The 20,796-nt window shown below is 34.5% G+C and overlaps 1 protein-coding gene across 3 annotated transcripts; it reads left to right on the plus strand.

Moving 5' to 3' along the window:
- Nucleotides 1-1,833: 1,833 nt before the first annotated feature.
- On the plus strand, nucleotides 1,834-20,170 carry LOC306878138 (basic helix-loop-helix ARNT-like protein 1). 3 transcript variants are annotated; one of them, XM_079430278.1, is made up of 21 exons: nucleotides 1,842-1,957; nucleotides 4,031-4,099; nucleotides 7,614-7,667; nucleotides 7,890-8,037; nucleotides 9,232-9,252; nucleotides 9,572-9,640; nucleotides 11,156-11,194; nucleotides 11,504-11,530; nucleotides 11,651-11,808; nucleotides 12,667-12,746; nucleotides 12,834-12,926; nucleotides 13,013-13,130; nucleotides 13,638-13,787; nucleotides 13,886-14,132; nucleotides 15,251-15,357; nucleotides 15,444-15,594; nucleotides 15,682-15,770; nucleotides 17,206-17,302; nucleotides 17,409-17,505; nucleotides 18,791-18,884; nucleotides 18,964-20,170. In XM_079430278.1, the coding sequence occupies exons 4-21, from the start codon at nucleotides 7,898-7,900 to the stop codon at nucleotides 19,122-19,124; spliced, it is 1,938 nt and encodes a 645-aa protein (XP_079286404.1). In that variant the 5' UTR covers nucleotides 1,842-1,957; nucleotides 4,031-4,099; nucleotides 7,614-7,667; nucleotides 7,890-7,897; the 3' UTR covers nucleotides 19,125-20,170. The 3 variants fall into 3 exon arrangements, with proteins under 3 accessions (XP_079286405.1, XP_079286404.1, XP_079286406.1); XM_079430279.1 differs by lacking the exon at nucleotides 9,572-9,640 and having other exon boundaries at nucleotides 1,834-1,957; nucleotides 18,964-19,884; XM_079430280.1 differs by lacking the exons at nucleotides 9,232-9,252; nucleotides 9,572-9,640 and having other exon boundaries at nucleotides 1,844-1,957; nucleotides 18,964-19,884.
- Nucleotides 20,171-20,796: the final 626 nt, after the last annotated feature.

The raw sequence follows: 20,796 nt of genomic DNA on the forward strand, positions 1-20,796 counted from the left end.
AGTTTAAGCATTTTATGCAACTGACCCCTGTGGGCAACAGCCTTTTTTAAATACTGAATGTCCACTGGGAATACAGAAAGAAATCCCAAGAGGAGTCAGCCATCCTAATGGGTCAGTCTGTCCCCTAAACACATTTGAAATGTCCCACAAGCTTTTTTCCATCCTTTAGGGTCATGAAGGTGAACAAAGCCCATCTGCAGTTTAAAAATCAATATTTATAAGCTAAAGTATAGAATGGAGGAATCAGGTCATTTTCTTATGCTTTACGCTACTTTCATTTAGCTTTAAAATTGTAAATCAATTGCTGCCAACGCTGAGTTTCCTCAGTAATCATGAACATGTTTGTATGTGTCATAGTGTGTGACATACTGTACAGTAACACTGTGTAAATAAGATGACACTAATCCGACTGAAAGTCAGTTTAATATCAAGAATTCAATTGTTGATATAAGAAATACATTTTCAGATATCAGAAATGAACATTGTCACTAGTGACAATTAAATAGTTGATATCAAGAATAGACATTTTTACTAGTAAGAATTGCATTTCTGATATGTGAAATTGGAATTTCAAGTAAGAAATTAATTATTGATATCAACAATTGATTTTGAATGGCAGCCTATGGTGACATTTTACTAGTGAAAATACAATTACAGATATCAACAATTTAATTCTAACTAATAAAAATTGAATTGTTGATATCAAGAATTCATATCATGTGAAGGAATAAAAGTCAAAACGGCTTGCCATACTCACAGTGGTGGTGGTCTTTACGGTGGCTCCATAAAGTGGCAGCAAAATGCCATAGTTATGTTTTGACGCCCTCCAGTGGCTAACACGTGTATGGGATTTTTTTTAGTTTTTTTGCTGCTGTAAAATGAGCGTGATATGTAAAAAATAAAAATAATAATACTATTAAAATGATAATTAGGCATACTCGTATATACAACATTAAAAAAAAAACTATTATACATAATAACCATTACGTCTAACCTGCCAATAAGTTAGGAAATTGTATATTTTCAATGACATTTACTTGTACTTGAACTGTTTAGATTATTGTAGAATTATATATTTATTATTATTATTATTATTATTATTAGTAGTAGTAGTAGTAGTAGTAGCAGCATTATGTGGCCTAACTGAGCATTATTTTAATGATGCCGCAAAAGAGCACGTCTTTTTAATATGTTTTAATGTTTATGTTTTATATGAAATTAATACAATATATATATATATATATATTTATTTAGTTAGTTATTATAGGCTGGCTATTATTTTGTTTATTTACAAATATTATTCATTTATTTCATCATTAATTTTATTTTAATAAATAAATACTTAAATAAATAAGATTTGTTGATATAGCCTATAAAATGAAGAAAGAAATCCTAAATAATATTAGATATAGAAAAGTTAGTGCCAGAGTTTCATTATTCAAGTCGATGTTCACATCCTATTAAATAAGGCAGTACCTTTTTTATTTTTTTTTATTTTTTGTGGAATGACCCACATAATCTCCCAAATCTAAATTTCACGTGTGAACTGTAAAAAGATAACCGCATGCCTGACCCTAAGAGCCCTTAGTGTTTCTCAACGGCTCTGGTTTAACATAATTACTCATAATTACCCTGACAACACAAACACAAACAAATGACGTAGCGTTGTTTCGGAATCCACCACTAGCCCTGTTGTAATTAAGCTGCGATATTTAGGCAATTTCTATTGGCTACGTTTATTCCCCGTGTTTTCCTATTGGCTCTTAGATAGGTCAAGCGCATTCTGATTGGACAAAGGAGTCCTCGCTTAGTCTACACTGTAATGCCATTGGCTCAATAAGGAGGTTAGTGGTTATTAGAGCGAGAGTAAAGTAGGTCATCGAGAGAATGTATACTGATAGTGTCTAGCGCCGTCCATATTCACCTGATTATAAATGTGCTTTTCTGCCTTCTTCATGTAAGTAAGACATGTTTGATTCATAAACTCGCTGAACTGTGCTGTCTGTTGTTTATACGGCTATATACGTGTTCTTAATAAACTCGCTAGTCACCGCGAGATACATTTAACGTACGTTTTAAAGATCTAATATAATTTATGATATGATTTTCCACATTTTTAAAATACAACATTTCTGTCACAGTACTTTACATTTGCTTGACAATCGCACTTTTAAATCCATGTCAGGTTTTGAGGTCATATGTAATGTATTTGTTCTCAATCATAAAGCTGATTGCAGTGACAGTGTCATATTTAAAATACTAAATACAAACATTTTTACAAGTAAACACATTACGACGTGCTTCAGTTGTGCACGTAGGACACTGTAGGCTCTCGTGACCTTTAACTAAGGTAAACACTGAGGCTGTGTCTACAATGTGTATCTAGGGGACATTTATAGCATTATTCGCGATTTCAGCATCACACCCTGTCAACAAAACTTACACTGAGTGTGATTTTGTGTGCAGTAAAGGTGTTTACTTTTACACCTAGGTGTGTTTGTATTGTGTACGACTATTTTATTATGCTTTTATTACTGTATGCTTATTGTGGAACAAGGAATTAACTGGGAGAAAAACAAAAACATGTTTTCCAGAAAGGACATGCTATTTTTGTTGGTAATCAAGTTGAGGGCAGATATGAAGAAGTTTAAAACAAAGCTGCTTGATGTACCATGGTACTCACAGATACTTATGAATAATGAATATTGTGGTATTACTATGGTTCATGTCCAAAACCCTGTGGTACTGTATACTTTCACGCTGAATTTTGTCGTCAAATTGCCAGAAAACCTTCTGTGTGAAGCCTGAGCCATCTACTTATCAGACCCTATAACGTTATATGCTATTTTCTTCTTTGTTATTAAAATTTCTAACATTTTAGAAAATAGCAAAATTGTTGAAATAACACAATTTTTACATACTGTTCAAAAGTTTGGGGTCAGTAAGATTTTTTAATGTTTAATGTCATGATCGTCAAGGCTGCATTTGTTTGATTAAAAATATATAAAAACTGTAATAATACAGTTCAAAGTAACATTTTAATAATAACAATATTATTTTGTCCTGTGATGCCAAAGCTGAAATTTCAGTGTCATTTAATAGAAATAATTCTAGTTGCTGCTCAAGAAACATTTATTATTATTATCATCAGTGAAAACAGCTGCTTAATTTTTGGAAACTGCGATGCATTTTTATTTAGAATTTTTTGACGAATAATATGAAAAGTAATTATTTGAAATAGAATATTGTAGTTATATAATAATATAGTTTTCTGTTTCTTATTAAATGCATCCTTGCTGAATTTAAAAAAAAAAAACATTTTGTTTACATAAATAGTGTATGGGAAAACTGGTCACTAAAAAGCAGAAATATTAAACAATTTATTTATTTATACACAGAAACAATTTATATGTCTTCAAAACGAATTTCAAATATTTTAGCATTAAGCCTTTATATCAAAATTGCAATGATTTTATAGAATTTATTAATTTTAAGATTTAAAGATCATGGGAAACATCGGTTCACTTGTGTCTAATCATTTGAGTAGTCGTGTACAGTAACAGTACAACAGGAAGCCTCAGCAGTGAATAGCTCTGTGAGAAAGATCTAGGTAAAGATAGAGAGTGAAAAGTCTTCCCCTTCATCTAAACTGATAAATCTTATGCAGCTTCAGTGGTCAGCCTTCTCATGAGACACCTGATTATTTGCAAGGCAGTGCTGTGACACCTGCCTGACGGGCTTCCCGCTGTGCAGGTGAGCTCACTGCATCTGCTGCTCTGGGTTGCGACGGTACGGTTAAGCAGCTTGCAGTGCGTCCATCCGGACTCAGTCTCTGTCCTCCCATGATCCTCTGCTAACTGTACAGCATGCGCACAGAACCCATCTGCTGTCCCTGCGGTCACAGACATACTCATCACAACAGATGATACTACCAATGACTCCTCATGCAATCAGCATTTCCTAATGTTCATACGCTCTTTCTGTTTCTTTTCCCTGGCCCTGCATCTGTCTGTGGCCTGTGCTCTCTCAGGTCCAGTGCCTGACTCTTTTGTGTATTCCCGCAGAAGCCAGCGCTGTGATTAGACAGCTGTTTTCTGAGGTATGTGCTCTAAGATATTTGGAAACTGTGTGGAATTAATGTCTCTACCAAATGTATTAAAGGGATACTTCATCCAACAATAAAAATCTGTTATTACTTACTCACTCTCAAGTCACTGAATAATTTTTGAATGATTAATGAATTAAATGTCAGTCTGTTTCTCATGCAAAGCTGTTGCATGGCATCATATGAGTTGAAATAGAGCACATTGTGCATATCACGAATTGAAGATGTATAAACTACTTTTTTTTGTTGAGAAATTAGATTATTTTATACTGTGACAATATTTGCAGAAATGGACACTATAAAGTTTTCTATAATTAAAAAAAAATAATAGTAATCATAATTTGCCAAGGTTTAGAACAACCGACATTAGAGAACCATGAACATGTGGTTGTGTTGTTAAATGATTAAAATATTAACTTCAAATCTCAGGGGGTACTAAGTAAATGTTTTACATCTTAGGGGTTCCGTCGGCAAGAAGGTTTGGGAACCTCTGTAAAGAATAATGTCACAATGCAAAATTTTGTTCATTTATTGACAGGTTTTTTGAGGCTTGCTCTCAATCATTCACCTTGAATGTATGAAAAAGTGCAGCATGGACATTCCGCTAAATTTGTTCTTATGTGTTCTCCCCCACATGAAAAAAATATATATACTTAGCTTTATATAGATAATTTGGATCTATATCAAGTTAAATAAGTGATGACAGAATTTTCATTTTTAGGTGAGTCATTGCTTGAAGCTGTGTTTTGGACATCAATATACTTTTGTAAACCCTTATTATTTTATGCTTCAGCTGATGATGCTTATGTTCATATGACATGCCTATTATAATAACTTTGAACTGAGAACTTCGTATGGCCTCTGACTGTAATATTTTGATGATGGACTATGGGGTAAGTAGGTCAGATGGGCTTCCTAAATGCCAAATTACTCATTGTAATTACTCATTTTGTTCAGAAAACCATAACCAATACAAATCACATCAGACCTTTTCATGTATTTTTTATTAAGGATATTAACATCCTGTGAGCAGACTTACTGAAGTGACCTACATTTACTGCCGCTTTTATGAACTTCTGCTTGATATTCACACACTCTGCCTTTGGGTTCCTCTCTGCTTATGATCTTGTGGTTGATCATTTGATTTTTAGAGCACTATATCATAACTGTTTTTTAAAAGCTGTAACTATTAATAATGAAAACTATGAACATGCATACAGTTTTTTTTTTTTTGTAAATACACAAGACAGTATTTCCGAAAAAATAATAATACTTAAAAAAATATATATATTCAAATGTAATGAAACCATTAAAATGGAATCCAGAAAATGAATGGAAAACAGAATTTGGTAAAAATAAAGCTGAATTTCAGAAAAAAAAGACATTTCATAGGGCTTTAAAGATGTATATTTTGTTTTTTAAATTGCTGTTAAATATTGTTCGTTTCATGATTTTAATTAATTAGACATGCTTTTTGATAAATAAAGTTTAATTTGACCATCAAACCATTAAAAGAAAAATCTAAATCAAAAATGAAATTTGGAAAAAATAAAAAGGATTTCATAGGGCCCTAAGTTCCTGACAGAAATGTGATTGAGGTGCATGATGTGTAAATGCAGAGAATTCTTCAAGGTTAGACTCCAGTGCTTCTTATTACTGTTGCAAGGCATTCAGTTTCCATAATCCATCTGTCACAGACTTGTCACGTTATCAGTGTCCTTCTATACTTGTCTGTTTAGCTTCACGTTTCACGATGCAAATTACTGGCTTGAATAGAAGCAGGTGTCAGTCTGACCTATAACTGTAAAGAGAACAGATTGTGCCAGAACATAATCGAATGTGGGCCGCTGGTGGCATGGGGCGATCAGGGTGTTACATAGCAGGTTTAATTGGGTATCACGGCACCCTGGATCTGTCAGGTCACCTGGATCAAGTGTCAGCTGGTGAAAAATAGGTCAAAGATAATGATGAACAGAATCTTAGAAGAGACACGGCCTAAGACAATGATATGCAATACAAAAAAGATGTTGCATATTTGTTGTTAGTTGTTCCCTGGAAAACCGCAAGTGTTGCGGTGAAAAGCTAAGCAATTTGTGAGGCGTCCATGTAATTGAGTTCAACTACAAATATGATACTTTTTACATGGAGTTTCTTTGTAATTTTTACTCATTCATTCATTCATTCATTCATTCATTCATTCATTTCAATCATGACAACTCTCGAAAGATTTTAGCATGGCAGTGGTTATGACAATGTTAATATATTTGGTCTTGGCGGAATAGATCTGCTACGCTGCTGCTGGTTTTTGCCATAGCAGATTATTGCTGCAAGCAAAAACAGGAACGCATACGACAGTACAGTGCAATGAGTATTTAAGACATACTGCTGCTGCACAAATAGCATATAAAATAAACTGTAGCAGATCTGTACAGGTGGAGCTGGGGAAGGTGGAGGGTTTCAGAGGAACTCTGAAAGCACGCTGCAAATGCTCAAGTGAATGCTAACCAGCCATTTAAATATAAAGTAGCAAGCTTATTGGCTGCGTATGCAACATGAACCAATCAGCTTGTGCCAAGTCGTTTAATGCTGTGAATATCATCAGTATCACCCGTCAGCCTGCGCCATCTAGTGTTTCATGACTGAACATTTATTTAATGTATTTGTGTTTTTTGTTGTGTATCATATTTGATGCATGATAGTAAGATATAGGAGAATATGGATCTCATACTCAAGGAGGAACAAGACACCTCAGTTTCATTCAGAGGCCCGAAATGCGTAAAAATATGCATAGTACAGTTGCTGGCATTTATAGAATAGCTAAATAGTAAAATGAAATTAAAGATGAAAGTCAGATCAATTCTTGTAATGTAAATGAATTAGATCTTTATAACAGTATAACAGACTACTTGCATAAAATGCATATGAATATCAGTTGTCACTCCATGTCTCACAATAATATGTCTTAGTAAGATTAGTTTTTTGATCAAAGCTCTGTAGTTTTATTGTGGGAGCAAAACATATAATGCAATGCAATACAATGATTGAGAGATGAACAAACAAATGTTCCTTAAAAGCCTGATGTGTCATGTTTCATAAATTTTGAAATATTTTTGAACAATATAAATTTTATTCTTATGTTTACTTGGTAAAAAATCATTAAGTATTTCACAGCAAAAAGACACGTGTATCATGACCTAAAGGTGGACATTACTTGCTAAAAAGTGTACACTATCAATCAGAGGACAGACTGCATGTAGACTGAGTACAACAGCTCGTTCAATATTCTAATTTGGTCAAACTTTGGTTTATTTTCAGGTTACAAAAGCACAAAAATGATTTTTACTCTTGTCCTTTTGAACCCCGTTGTATATGACATTGAGAAGTGTCTGTCTGCTCACTTACATCATCTAAACCCCTCTCTTGTGTCTGGCTTATGAAATGCTTAAGCTCTGTTAGGGTGGAGATTAAACAGTATATCCTGCTTTACCACAACTTTATTCTCTTGCAGAGGAGGATCTCAGGAAATGGTGAAGCAAGAACAGCCCTCTTCTCTTTCTGTGTGGTGAGTTTAAGAAGTATTACCTTTTATATTTCTAGTTTTTGTGCTATTAAATAATCAAAATCAAATTTTATGGATAATTTGTATTAGGTTATTAATTCATCAGTATTTACTTTCATGTTTACGATCATGAACTTTAAGTGTTTGTGAAATTTACTTTCTTTTTTCTTCACTATAACAGAATACAAGAAACTAAGGGGTTAAATTTCTGTTTGTGTTTTGCAGATGGTCTAATGGCAGACCAAAGAATGGACATCTCCTCCACGATGAATGAGTTCATGTCTCCCAGTTCCACTGATCTGATCAGCAGCTCTATGGGTACGCCGGGCATGGACTACACCCGCAAGAGGAAGAGCAGCATCACCGACTATCAGTAAGAACAAGTCCTAACAGATCCTCTAACGCTGTTCATCATCTTTCACATTTATAATGGACCTCAAGCAGGATTCATGATGAGGTTCATGGCCCATTGTCTGGAATTACACTACCTTTAAAAAAATTTGGGGGCTCAGTAAGGTTTTTTTTTTTTTAAGAAACTAATTATTTTATTTAAAAGAGATTTATAAAGACATGTATAGTGTTAGACAAGATTTCTATTACAAATGCTTCTTTTAACTTGAAAAATCCTGGAAAAAAAGCATATTTTACACAAAAATACTAAGCAATATTTTATCATCATTGATAATAATGAGAAATGTTTCTTTAAAAAAACGAATCTTCATATTAGAGTGATTTCTGAAGGATCATGTGACACTGAAGACTGGAGTAATGATTCTTTAAAATTCTAAATTTAAAATTGGAGTAAAATTCAGCTTTGCTAAAAAGAAATAAATTACATTTTAGAATATTAAAATAAAACAAGTTATTTTAAATTGTAATAACATTTTACAATATTACTGTAAATTGTATTTTTGATAAATAAAATGCAGTTTTGGTGAGCAGAAGAGACTTCTTGTAAAAGTGTTAAAAAAAGTACATATGCGAGTGGTACGAAGCATGGAACAGGCTTGCATAATTTATTTTTTTTCTCTCTGGTATCGCTCTGACAACACTCCAAATCAAACACACTAATTGCAGAATGCAATTCTGGATGGGGATGAAACTTATCTCCACTCACATTTCCTGTTTTGCACTTATATCTATCACAGACGTTCATTGCTGATCAGCTATAAACCAAAGACATTTACTATAAGTTACAGTGAGTTTGCATATTTTGTAGTTTTAAAAGGTCAGTCAACCCAAAAATTAAAATTCGGTTGTCATTTACTCACCTTCAAGAAGCCTGTGTGGCGTCGTTTATTCTGTGAAACATAAGTGAAGACATTTTGAAGAAACAAACAGTTTTTTTTCCCATTGACTTCCATGAAAATGACTAAAAACGCAGTGGAATCAATGGGAACCAAAACTGTTGGGTCACCCACATTCTTCAAAATATCTTCTATTATGTTCTACAGAAGAGAAAACTTAAAGGTGAGTAAATTATGACAGAGTTGTAATTTTGGGGTGGACTGTCCCTTTAATATGAGATGACCTGAAATTAAATTTGTCAATATCTTTATTTTCACAGAATTGATGGATTTTCTTTTGAGTAAGTATCAAAACATTTAAATTACTTTCACTTTACAATACGTCCAGTGTAAAAATGTTCCAGTACTAATATTCCATCAAACTAATATTCCATTTCTTTTACAAAAAAAAATCTATGACCATGGCACACCATGGTGCATGAACAGTATAAAATCTTATTATCATGCTGTCATCACTAAATCACTAAACTGTACTGTCACAAGTGTGTCTTTGTTTGAGGACAGGCACATTATTCATCTGATTTAAAAAAAAAAAAAATAGAAAGAAATATATGAACTCACCCCTTGTTTTTGAGAAAAATACCAATTTTATCCTCTTAGATCTGAGGCTTCATGGATGAGATTCCTCATCCCAAGCTCACAGCTCACACAGTCCACTGAGAGTGAATGGTCAGTGAGTATGGATGAAGTCTTGCAAAATGGTCAAACTGTCCAATCTGTTATTGTTTTAACACAAATGTAATCCAGCACCTTTGATATCTGAATATGAATTCTCACTCCATGCAAAAAGACAGAGTGCAAAGTGTTTCAAAGGCAAATATTGTTCACAAATATTTGCAGGAGATACTTTGGTGAATCAGGTGCTAAAACTATGCAAACAGCTTGTGCAAATAAACACTATCTGCACAATGTAGTCACGGTTCATTCTAGGTGAATTCACCCCTTTTAATAGATTAGACCTCTTAGTGTCTGAATATTGTGCATAATATTGGGTTATATGTAGCTTTAGTTTGGTGGTTCATTTTTAACAATAACTTGTAAAGCAGGGTTTCCCATCCAAGGGTTTGTAAACTACTGGAACGATCTTACGAGAAGTATCAAATTAGTTATTTTAATTGTTTGCAAACAAGAACAAGTGAAGTTCACATTAAATTATGCATCGAGTGAATATTTTTGGTCATGGGGCAGACAAAAAAGTTTGCTCTAATAGAAAACACATAGGAGTTATTTAACCAACAGGGAGGAAAAAAATCTGTGGTAGATGTTATCAGTGTCAAGCCTTCAGGTAAACAACGTGTACAATTTCTTTTATTCTGGTCAGTTATGAAACAAGCCATTATGAAACAGGCAAGCTGGAGCTGATGGTGCGTGAAATGGAAGTTACATCATATCAAGTCATAATATATTAGTAAATGGTACCATATTGTGAGATCCTTATCCTGTAATGACATTTAATGAGGAGAAATGAATCATGTGCTCTTAACCTAAACATTAATTGATTATAATGAAAATTAAGGATTTTGTTTTAAAGAGTATTTTTCGTCTGGTTTTGAGAAATCATTTTTTCCTTTTACTTGCAAATCACCCTAATAAAAAAGTCATATTTAAAATACATTTATTTCGTATTTCCAAATCTAGTTCAAATATATTAACATATTTACTGACATATCACTTGAGACTTACTGATATAAACTTTATTTGGAGTAGCCTACTACTTGTGCACAATGCACGTTTCTTATTATCAAGCCTAAAATGTGTTTTAATGTCACTATTGATGAGGATTGTATGATCTGAATAATTTCGGTCTTTAAATGCAAAATGTAATTTAAAATGCACCTAAAGTATACTTGCAATAGTTCCACTTTAGCACAATCAAATATCCTTCAGTATATCTTTAGTTGGACTTCAGAACTACTTCTGCACAATTAAAATGCATTAAGTACAAAATTAGTTGTTCCAGTTGCCAGGTTAGTATATACTAAAAGAACACTTGCAGGGTTTTTTATTAAGTACAAAAATATGTAAATGTATTTGTAGTATGCTTAGCATGAAATAAATGTATTTCAAATACATTTTAGTATATTTATTTTTCACTTGTGCAGAGTATCTTCCCATTCAAATTTCTTTATATAGGTTGATTTGTGAACTATTTAAGCTAATGTATTGTTACTGTTCATTTTTAAGGGACAGTATGGACATAGACAAGGACAAACAACTTGGAAGGTAAATTGGTTTATCTATCATAAATATACAGCATAAATGACCACTGAAAATGCTTCTTTTATTTGCATTTTTCTGACTTTTTTTAAAATCCAGTTTGCAGTTTGTGGCCCTTTGCTTTAAGGAGAAATTTATACTTTTCATATTCATTTTGATGTTACTAAAGTTTTTCAAAATCTTGAATCCCAGATTTTCAGCATATATGTAAGGGATTAATAATATGATTATTCCATCTGTAACTGGATGCGTGTTTACACTTAGCCTACATGATTTATTATTTCTCAGATGTTAAACTCATTTTTCTCTCAACAGGGTCGATCATCAGATTAAGAATGCAAGGTGCTGTAATCCAGAGCATATATATTCTTTTAATTATTAGTGGATAGATCATATACTGCTCTAGATCCCATGCCTTTTCTTCCAATTGTGACAATGTCTTGGACTCTTGGTTGTCAACAGGGAGGCTCACAGTCAGATAGAGAAGAGACGCAGAGACAAGATGAACTGCTTTATTGATGAGCTGGCTTCATTAGTGCCTACCTGCAATGCCATGTCCCGCAAGCTGGACAAACTCACGGTGCTGCGCATGGCGGTCCAGCATATGAAAACACTTCGAGGTGAGATTCAGCTGGCTTTTTAAATGTAGCCTTTATATGTCATTTTGTATTTCAAGTGATTTTATATTTGAGTACTATTATACATAAAAATGACCAAATTTATGATATGAACATTGCAGTTATATTTTATTCCCAAACATTGTATTACCAATAATGGTTTCAAAACAGACTAATTGATCAATCCGTGCTTTCCTTTTGAAAATATTAAATAAGCATATGCATTAAATGAATATTTGGAATATATAATATTTATGCAAAGTTGTTTTGCAATCTAAAATTATTTTATTACATGATGTAAATTATTATATCTGATATTATTGATTTTTATATTATATTCTTAATGAATATTATGGTTTTATTGAAGTACTGTAGTACAGTGAATATGAAATATTCAAAAATGCATAAAACAAATATAATTTCAAAAATAAATATAACTTACAAAATCGGTTGGTCAATCTTTTAAGTGGCCATGGCGATGGTAAAAAAAATGCTTTTGCATTTGCTTGCAATAGTTTTGCATTTCCCTCCCTTTTTTTCTAAAACTAGTGATGGAAATCATATGAATAGAGTGGTGATAATAACTATATTTCAATACTTTTGTAAGCGAATGCAAAGTTCCCCGTGAGCGCAAAAGATTTGCAAGATAAAGCAAAGTTTCTCGGGCAAACGCAAACATTTTGTGAGTTAACACAAAAGCATATAATCATTTTTTTTTTTATCACCGTGACTCGGTTAATTCATGTACTTCAAATTATGTTTTGACTATTTGGTGTACAAGTACTCAAAACAAAAATACGTGTATGCTTATTTTTTATTGTATATTTTAAGTTTATATTATATTATACGTGTCTTTTTAAGGTGCTGCAAACCCTTATACTGAAGCTAACTACAAGCCAGCCTTTTTATCAGACGATGAGCTGAAGCACTTAATATTAAGGGTAGGTGAGCTAAAGAAAAGTCCTTTTGTGCTGTGCTGAGTGACAAACCCTGGCTGTGACTCACTGGTGATTCACTTTGTGTCCCAGGCTGCTGACGGTTTTCTGTTTGTTGTGGGCTGTGATCGGGGAAAGATCCTTTTTGTGTCAGAGTCTGTCTACAAAATTTTAAATTACAGTCAGGTAAGGCCTTCTAATGCTACTCTGATTCACTGTGTATGAATCATCAGACTGAAGTGACTCACTGGATTGCTTTTTCCATCTGACAGAATGACCTGATTGGCCAGAGTTTGTTTGATTATTTGCATCCTAAAGACATTGCAAAAGTCAAAGAGCAGCTCTCGTCATCTGACACAGCCCCACGCGAAAGACTCATCGATGCTAAAAGTAAGTTAGCACCTGCTAAAAAATACACCATTATGCAGACAAACCTTAACCTTTGACATTATACAAATTTCCAACTTTGTAAATGGTTACGGAGGAAAAACTGGGCATCATAAACTAAACGACTAAAGATCACACACTACCAGACTTGCAAGTCATTCCAAACACAACAAACTCACACAGAAACATGCACCATGTCGCCTGGAGAAACATCAAAGAAAAACAATTTGTGCTGTAAATTAAGCTCAAAATATCAAATGCATGATATCCTCTGACTGGAGGGAATCAGAGTCTGTGTCCATCATACACTACACACATTTATTTGAAATCTTTCGACACCGATTGTCTAAAATCTGCTGACTGGCTCTGACTTTAGCAATTAGCATCAACTAGTCCAGACTGCAAACTGGGACAAAAATCTTGGGGCAAAAAGTAGTATATACCAGCCTTTAATCTTATACAATTTACAATTTTTTGAACTTATCTGACAGTGCATTGTTATTTTCTCAGCTGGGCTGCCAGTCAGGACAGACATCGCCCCTTGTCCCTCCAGACTGTGCTCGGGGGCCCGCCGTTCCTTCTTCTGCAGAATGAAGTGCAACAGGCCCCTTTTCAAAATGGAGGACAAAGATTTTCCCTCAACTTGCTCCAAAAAGAAAGGTAAATCAGTTCTTTCTTTTACTTTGCGTATCGTTAAATATAATAAAAAAAAACAAAGTCTTAACGTCATAACTATTGCTTTCTATTGCACCCTCCAGCCGATCGCAAGAGCTTCTGCACCATCCACAGCACTGGCTATCTGAAGAGCTGGCCGCCCACAAAGATGGGTTTAGATGAAGACAATGAGCCTGATAACGAAGGCTGTAATCTCAGCTGCTTAGTGGCCATTGGACGATTACACCCTCATATTCTCACACAACCCATGAACGGAGACATCCGGGTGAAGCCCACAGAGTATGTCTCGCGCCATGCCATTGATGGGAAGTTTGTCTTTGTGGACCAAAGGTAAGTAGTGACCACTGGGTGCCCTGAAATGCAGTTGCAGTTTGACGGTGTGGTCACATTTACAATTTCTCAAGCAAAATCCAGGCTGTCAGTGGGAATCAACACAATGAAGAATTTTGCCTGATAGATTTCTGATGGTGAAAAAATTAGCTCACATTGGGTTCATGTTCAAGTCACACAAATGCTCAGTGATAACCAATAGCAAGCCTCTTGGTTCAGAAGTGACCTCTGTGTGGGTAGAGATTCATAACTTAACAAGCAAAACTAAAGATCCGCAGTGGATGAGGGACTCATTCTCAGAGTGTTTACTCACCACACATTAAAATTGTAACATTTTCCTTTAAGAGGTGGTTGGGAAAGCAGTTATTTATGGTTGGTTGGTTCGTTTGCTAGCCGGCAAGAATGGTAACGGAAAATGTGACCACACCTTAACTTGGTTAAAAAACAATACCAATGCACTATGACATGCACCATGCTTGTATAATATGGTATAATTTTCCAGACTCAAAATTACATTAGTTTGTAAGCAAACTGTTAAAAATTGATCAAATTGATAATTGGTTGGGATATCTTTGTTTTGTCTACTGATGGATAAACTGATTTGGGATCAAATGCTTGGTATCCATGCTGACCTTATGACCAATCTTGATGGCAGCTTATTTGGTTTCGTGAGCACAATGCAGGTCAATATCCAAATATATAGCCATGGATAAATGGTACAGATGGACATAAGGTCACGGCTTGGCTAAAGGCGGAAATATAGGACGTACAATGCACCTAAAAATACACTGTTACAAAGGCACTGTTGCATCAGCTGCATCTGTGGAGTCAATTTTTTGTGTATGTGGTGAAACGGAAGTAGCGACAGATCTTCCGTATTGTGATGTACTGTTAAACATACTTCCAAAAAGAAGGAATGTAGAACGGGGACTTTCTATCCATCGGCTGAGAACCGTTGCACTCAAAAGTAGAGGCAAATCTTAATGTAGTAGCTGTATTTTTTCATAGTAACTGCAATGGATTACAGTTCAATTTATTTTGTAATTCAATTATGTAAAGTTGTTACATGTAACTAGTTACTTCCCAACACCGAGTGTATATGCTTCTTTTCATTTTAGGGCCACGGCCATTCTTGCTTATCTACCTCAAGAGCTGCTGGGCACATCGTTCTATGAGTATTTCCATCAGGATAACATTGGACATCTTGCTGAATGCCATAGACAAGGTAACATTAGAGCAATGCTCTCCATACAGTGTAGCACAACCAGATTGCTGTGGCTGACCTCGCAATCTGTATGTTTCTGTTTGCAGTGCTGCAGATGAGAGAGAAGATCAACACTAACTGTTACAAGTTCAAGATTAAAGATGGCTCTTTTATAACTTTAAAAAGTCGCTGGTTCAGTTTCATGAACCCTTGGACCAAAGAAGTAGAATACATTGTTTCGACTAATACAGTCGTCTCGTGAGTGCACACAATCTCTAATGATAAAATACATTGTCATACTGTTCTGATGGTTTGGTTTAATAACTTGAATGGCTGTGTTTTCAGAGGCAGTTCTTTTGATGGAGCAGAGCCTGGTTATCCTCAGCTCACTGCCTCTCCCCAGAGTATGGACAGCGTCCTTACAGCTGGTGACGGTAGGCAGATCTCATGTACTCTCCACATGCTAACACAACAAATAAACTAGTGACTGTTAAAGCGTGTCCTAACCAGACACAACAAGTTACCTGCGACAAGTCGTTTTTCAGTTCAACATCACATCCAATCAGAAAATATGTTTAATAATAAGATTTCGCTGTTTGGGGTTACCCAGACAATAAAAACCAACAAAAATAATGTTTTTTTGTTTTTTAAAATATTTAAACATAATTAAAATAATGATATAATTCAATAATAATTCTATTTAATTAAATATAATCATTAATTTAATTATTTAATAAATAATTAATATATATCACACACATATATTACGTAAACAAAAACGTTTATTTTGAAAGCAATTAATTGCGATTAATCGTTTGACAGCACTAATATATTTGGAAAATATTTACATGTATTTACATGCATATATGTATATTCATATAATTTATAAATATATTTATTATATAAACACAACATATCTTTTTCTTAAATATATACATGCATATGTGTGTATTTATATATACATAATAAATATACACACACATATATTATGTAAACAAAAACTTTTATTTTGAATGTGATTAATCGCGAATAATCATTTGACAGCACTAAATTAAATGCATAATTATCATGATATCAAGCATAAAGAAATTGCCTATGGAGTGTCATTATTTTTATGAAATTTAAAGCACATATTTCCTCTAAATTCAGTATATAACAATTCTTAATTCTTTAAATAAATAAATACAGTATGCAATGATGAAATTAATGTTTTCATCATACATTTGAGTCTTTGATTTACCGATTCAACAAATATTACCTTCATGTATGTTTACATGAAGTGAAGGGAAATTGTGAGAAGAGCCTTTGGAAATATGTGACCCTGGAGCACAAAACCAGTCGCAATAGCCAAAAACACACTGTATGGGTCAAAATTATTGATTTTTAATATGCCAAAAATCATTAGGACATTAAGTAAAGATCATGTTCCTTCAAGATATTTTGTACATTTCTTACCGTAAATATATCAAAACTTCATTTTTGATTAGTAATATGCATTGCTAAGAACTTCGATTTTCTCAATATTTATTTTTTTTGCACCCTCAGATTCCAGCTTTTCAAATAGTTGTATCTCAGCCAAATATAACAAACCATACATCAATGGAAAGCTTATTTATTCAGCTTTCAGATGATGTATGTCTCTCAATTTTGAAAAATTTACACTTAAGACTGGTTTTGTGGTCCAGGGTCAAATATGTGGCAGAATTAAGCACACAATTGAATTATAATCGTAAATAAAGTGCTACAGGCAGTTTTTACTGTATTTTTGATCAAATAAATGTAGCCTTGGTGAACATAAGAGAACGCTTTCAAGAACAATAAAAATCCTTTAATAGTATTTCGGTGGTCTTTTTAAATGTTCTTCTGCAGGCTCGGGGAAAACTGTCCCTGGAATCCCTGGAGGCACAAGACCCGGAGCAGGAAAGATCGGCCGCATGATCGCTGAGGAAGTGATGGAGATACAAAGGTGAGCTGATCGGTTTACACAGTTCAAGTCTAATAATCTGAAATCGAGTCATGATCTTGGTGACACTGCAGCTGGTTTTTACCTGTTATTGTTATATGATTTACAGGATAAGAGGCTCATCTCCCTCGAGTTGTGGCTCAAGTCCCCTCAACATCTCCAACAGCACACCCCCTCCTGATACATCCTCACCGGGGGGCAGGAAGGTAACGTTTGTGCTTCACTTACAGGGACACTATAACCCTATGATTCTCGTGATACAGAAAACATGGACAGAATCATATATTCCTTCCCTATAAAGTAGAGTATAGAGAGGAATGTCACAGAAACTGGCAAATTTTGAATGAATAAATATAATAGGGCTGTACATTTAATCAAATCCCGATATGGACTAGTGTCAGTTAATATAAAAGCGGAAAAAAACTGCTATTGAAATAAGCCGACGTTCTGCCCGTCTCAGAGTGAAAGAGTAGCACAGTTTTGTCTACTACTGTACACATACTAAAACACACACGATGTTTGTGGTGTTTTCAGTATCTGTCGTCTCACTATAAGAGGACATGAATAAATAAACTTCATCTCCAGAGTCACTTCACCAGCATTTCACCTTTTCATTTGAAATCTCTCTGACGCTTAAAGTTTGGCTTAAAGAGATTGTGACAAAAATCAATTATTATTGTACAGCAGAATGTAATAATGATAATAAAATTATTAAACATTATTTTTTTAAGGAATATCAGGAATATAGGTTTTCTTCCATGTTTTAAGGTTAACAGTGTATTTTTTCTGCACAACAACAGGTTCAAATCAAATAAATAAATAAATCTCATATGGCCCTAAAAATGTAATTTGTGTTAAAAATGTTTTTGTTAAATTGTATGTTTCACAAGTTCAATTAATTAAAAATTAAAATTTAATTAGACTTTTTGATTAATTTGACCATTAAAACCATTCAGACAAATAAAAAAGGAATAATGAAAAAAAGGAAAATGGAATTTGGAATTTTTGTTTTGTTTTACTTTCTTTTGTTAAACTAAAAGTTTTATGATTTCAATTAATTAGACATGCTTTTTTTGATTACCAACAGTTTAATTAGATATGCTTGTTGATCACTAAAATAAAAAAAGGCCTTTTTATATGCCACCCAAAAATAATGAAAATTCTCTCATCATTTATTCATCATCATGCATCGCAGATGTTTATGTTTAGACACAAATGGGAATATTTAAAGAAATTAATTTGTCTACTTGATTCTTTAAATTTGCTTTGTTGTTATTGAAGATTTTGGATTATTTTCATTTTAAGAAAAAAAAAACTCATACATCTGGGTAAAATGAAGATAAATGATGTGAGAATTCATTTTTGGATGGAGTATCACTTTAAGGTTTAGTCTCTGACAAACGTATTTGGATGTACAGAAAGTTCATGTAACGTTACATTAATGTGCTAATATAAATGTAATAGCTTCTGATTTTTTCCCTAACTGCTCAGATTTCAAATGGTGGAAGTCCAGACATTCCTTCAGCAGGGGTGGTGTCGGGCCAGGACAGCATAGGATATCCTTACTCTAACAGCTCGATTTTAAGTAAGTTTTAAAGGTAATCTGATCACCAAGTGGTCAGTGTTGCTTTTGAACAGTTCACAATACTGTCTCTGATCTGCAGGTGATCAATCACACATCGGTATTGGAGACATCATGGACGAGCCGGGCTCCAGCAGCCCCAGCAACGATGAGGCTGCCATGGCCATCATCATGAGCCTGCTGGAGGCGGACGCAGGTCTGGGAGGTCCCGTGGACTTCAGTGACCTGCCCTGGCCTCTTTGAGAGCCCTCAAGAAGACTTTCACCCAGCCCCAACAGGGTACGACATCAGTCCATCTCACTTGCGTTCAAACCAGCCATGACCCTGACCCAGTTTTTTGTTGTTGGTGACATTACGTTTGTTTTTGACACGGTGCCTCAGGTAACTCCACCCACAGCAAAATCTCATTGGTCCACAGCCTCATTCTACAACTGTGTCAAATTAGTGATTTTGTCACTATTTCACTTTCATTGAGGACAAAAGATTTTATAGCACCTGGTTGGGACACAATATTAGATCACTCAGCATCTTACAACACCCATTATTAGTGCTGGTACGGTGTATAAGGGCGTTGTTTCAGTCTACCAAATGTCCAACAACCAAATACCACAAATCCTGTTGGGCTTACAGATATATTTTTTTTTTTTATCCATCTCAGCATTTCTGATCTTTGTGTTTCTGCATACTTGCTTATTAAAAATCAAATGTATCATAGACATGTGTATTCTGACATGTACAAGTATTTTATCTGAATGTACATGATTGAAATGAACCGAAAGGGCAGCAATATATTTTTTAAAATAAAAACAATATATATATTTCTTTCCCTTTACATTTTTTTTTTCGTACCCATGATTCACGTAGAAATGGAACAGTTGTTTAGTCCTGCCGACTGGAAAGGTTTGAAGTTGAGACCCATTTTGTCATGTTTCATAACTTTTTAAAGACGCTGATCTAGCAGTTGATAATTAAATGAACTGCAGTATGGTACTGCACCTTGTGTTTGCTATTGTTTTTTTTGTCTTCGGCCATACAGGTACTCATTCCCCCATTTTCCCCATTGGTAAAGCATGAAACATCAACTAGGAATCGTTTTCAAGATCATTTGCGATTCATAGATTTCACATCTGAAAGAGATGTGTACGTTCATTTTATGAATCACACGTAGGCCTACGCATATTTGAGAGATGATCGTAAGGTCAAATTTAGGATGGTTTCCGCGCAACATTTTATAAATGAGGCCCCAGGTGCCTGGAGGCCATTTGAGTACAATAAATTCATGATCTTGTTCAAGAGACCAGTTTGAGATGATTTGCTGGTATGTTAAGATGGGTTCACTGCTCAGCAACAGTACTCAGATAGGCCAAGGCTTTTAAACGATACTCAATTGGTACTAAGGGGCCCAAAATGTGCCAAGAAAATATTCGCCCCACCATTACAGCACCACCAGCAGGCTGAACCGGTGACACAAAACAGGTTGGATTCTAGCTTTCATGTTGTTTACACCAAATTCTGAACCTGTCATCTGAACAGCAGCAGAAATCAAGACTCATCAGACAAGGCAATGCTTTTCTAGTCTTCACTTTCCAATTTTGGTGAGCCGTAGAAAATATAGCTTCAGTTTCCTGTTCTTAGCTGACAGGAGTGGCACCTGGTGTGGTCTTCTGCTGCTGGGGCCCATCTGCTTTAAGGATCAATACGTTGTGCATTCAGAGATGCTCTTCTACATACCTTGTTTGCAATGAATTGTAATTTGAGTTACTGTGTCTTTCAATCAGCTTGAACTAGTCTGGCCATTCTCCTCTGACCTCTGGCATCAACAAGGCATAGAACTGCCGCTCTCTGGATAAGTTCACTTTTTCGGACCATACTGATGAGTTTGAACCAGAGTTTGTGATTAACTTAGCACGTGCAC

Source organism: Barbus barbus (genome assembly GCF_936440315.1).
Source record: "Barbus barbus genome assembly, chromosome: 2".
Taxonomy (NCBI): domain Eukaryota; kingdom Metazoa; phylum Chordata; class Actinopteri; order Cypriniformes; family Cyprinidae; genus Barbus; species Barbus barbus.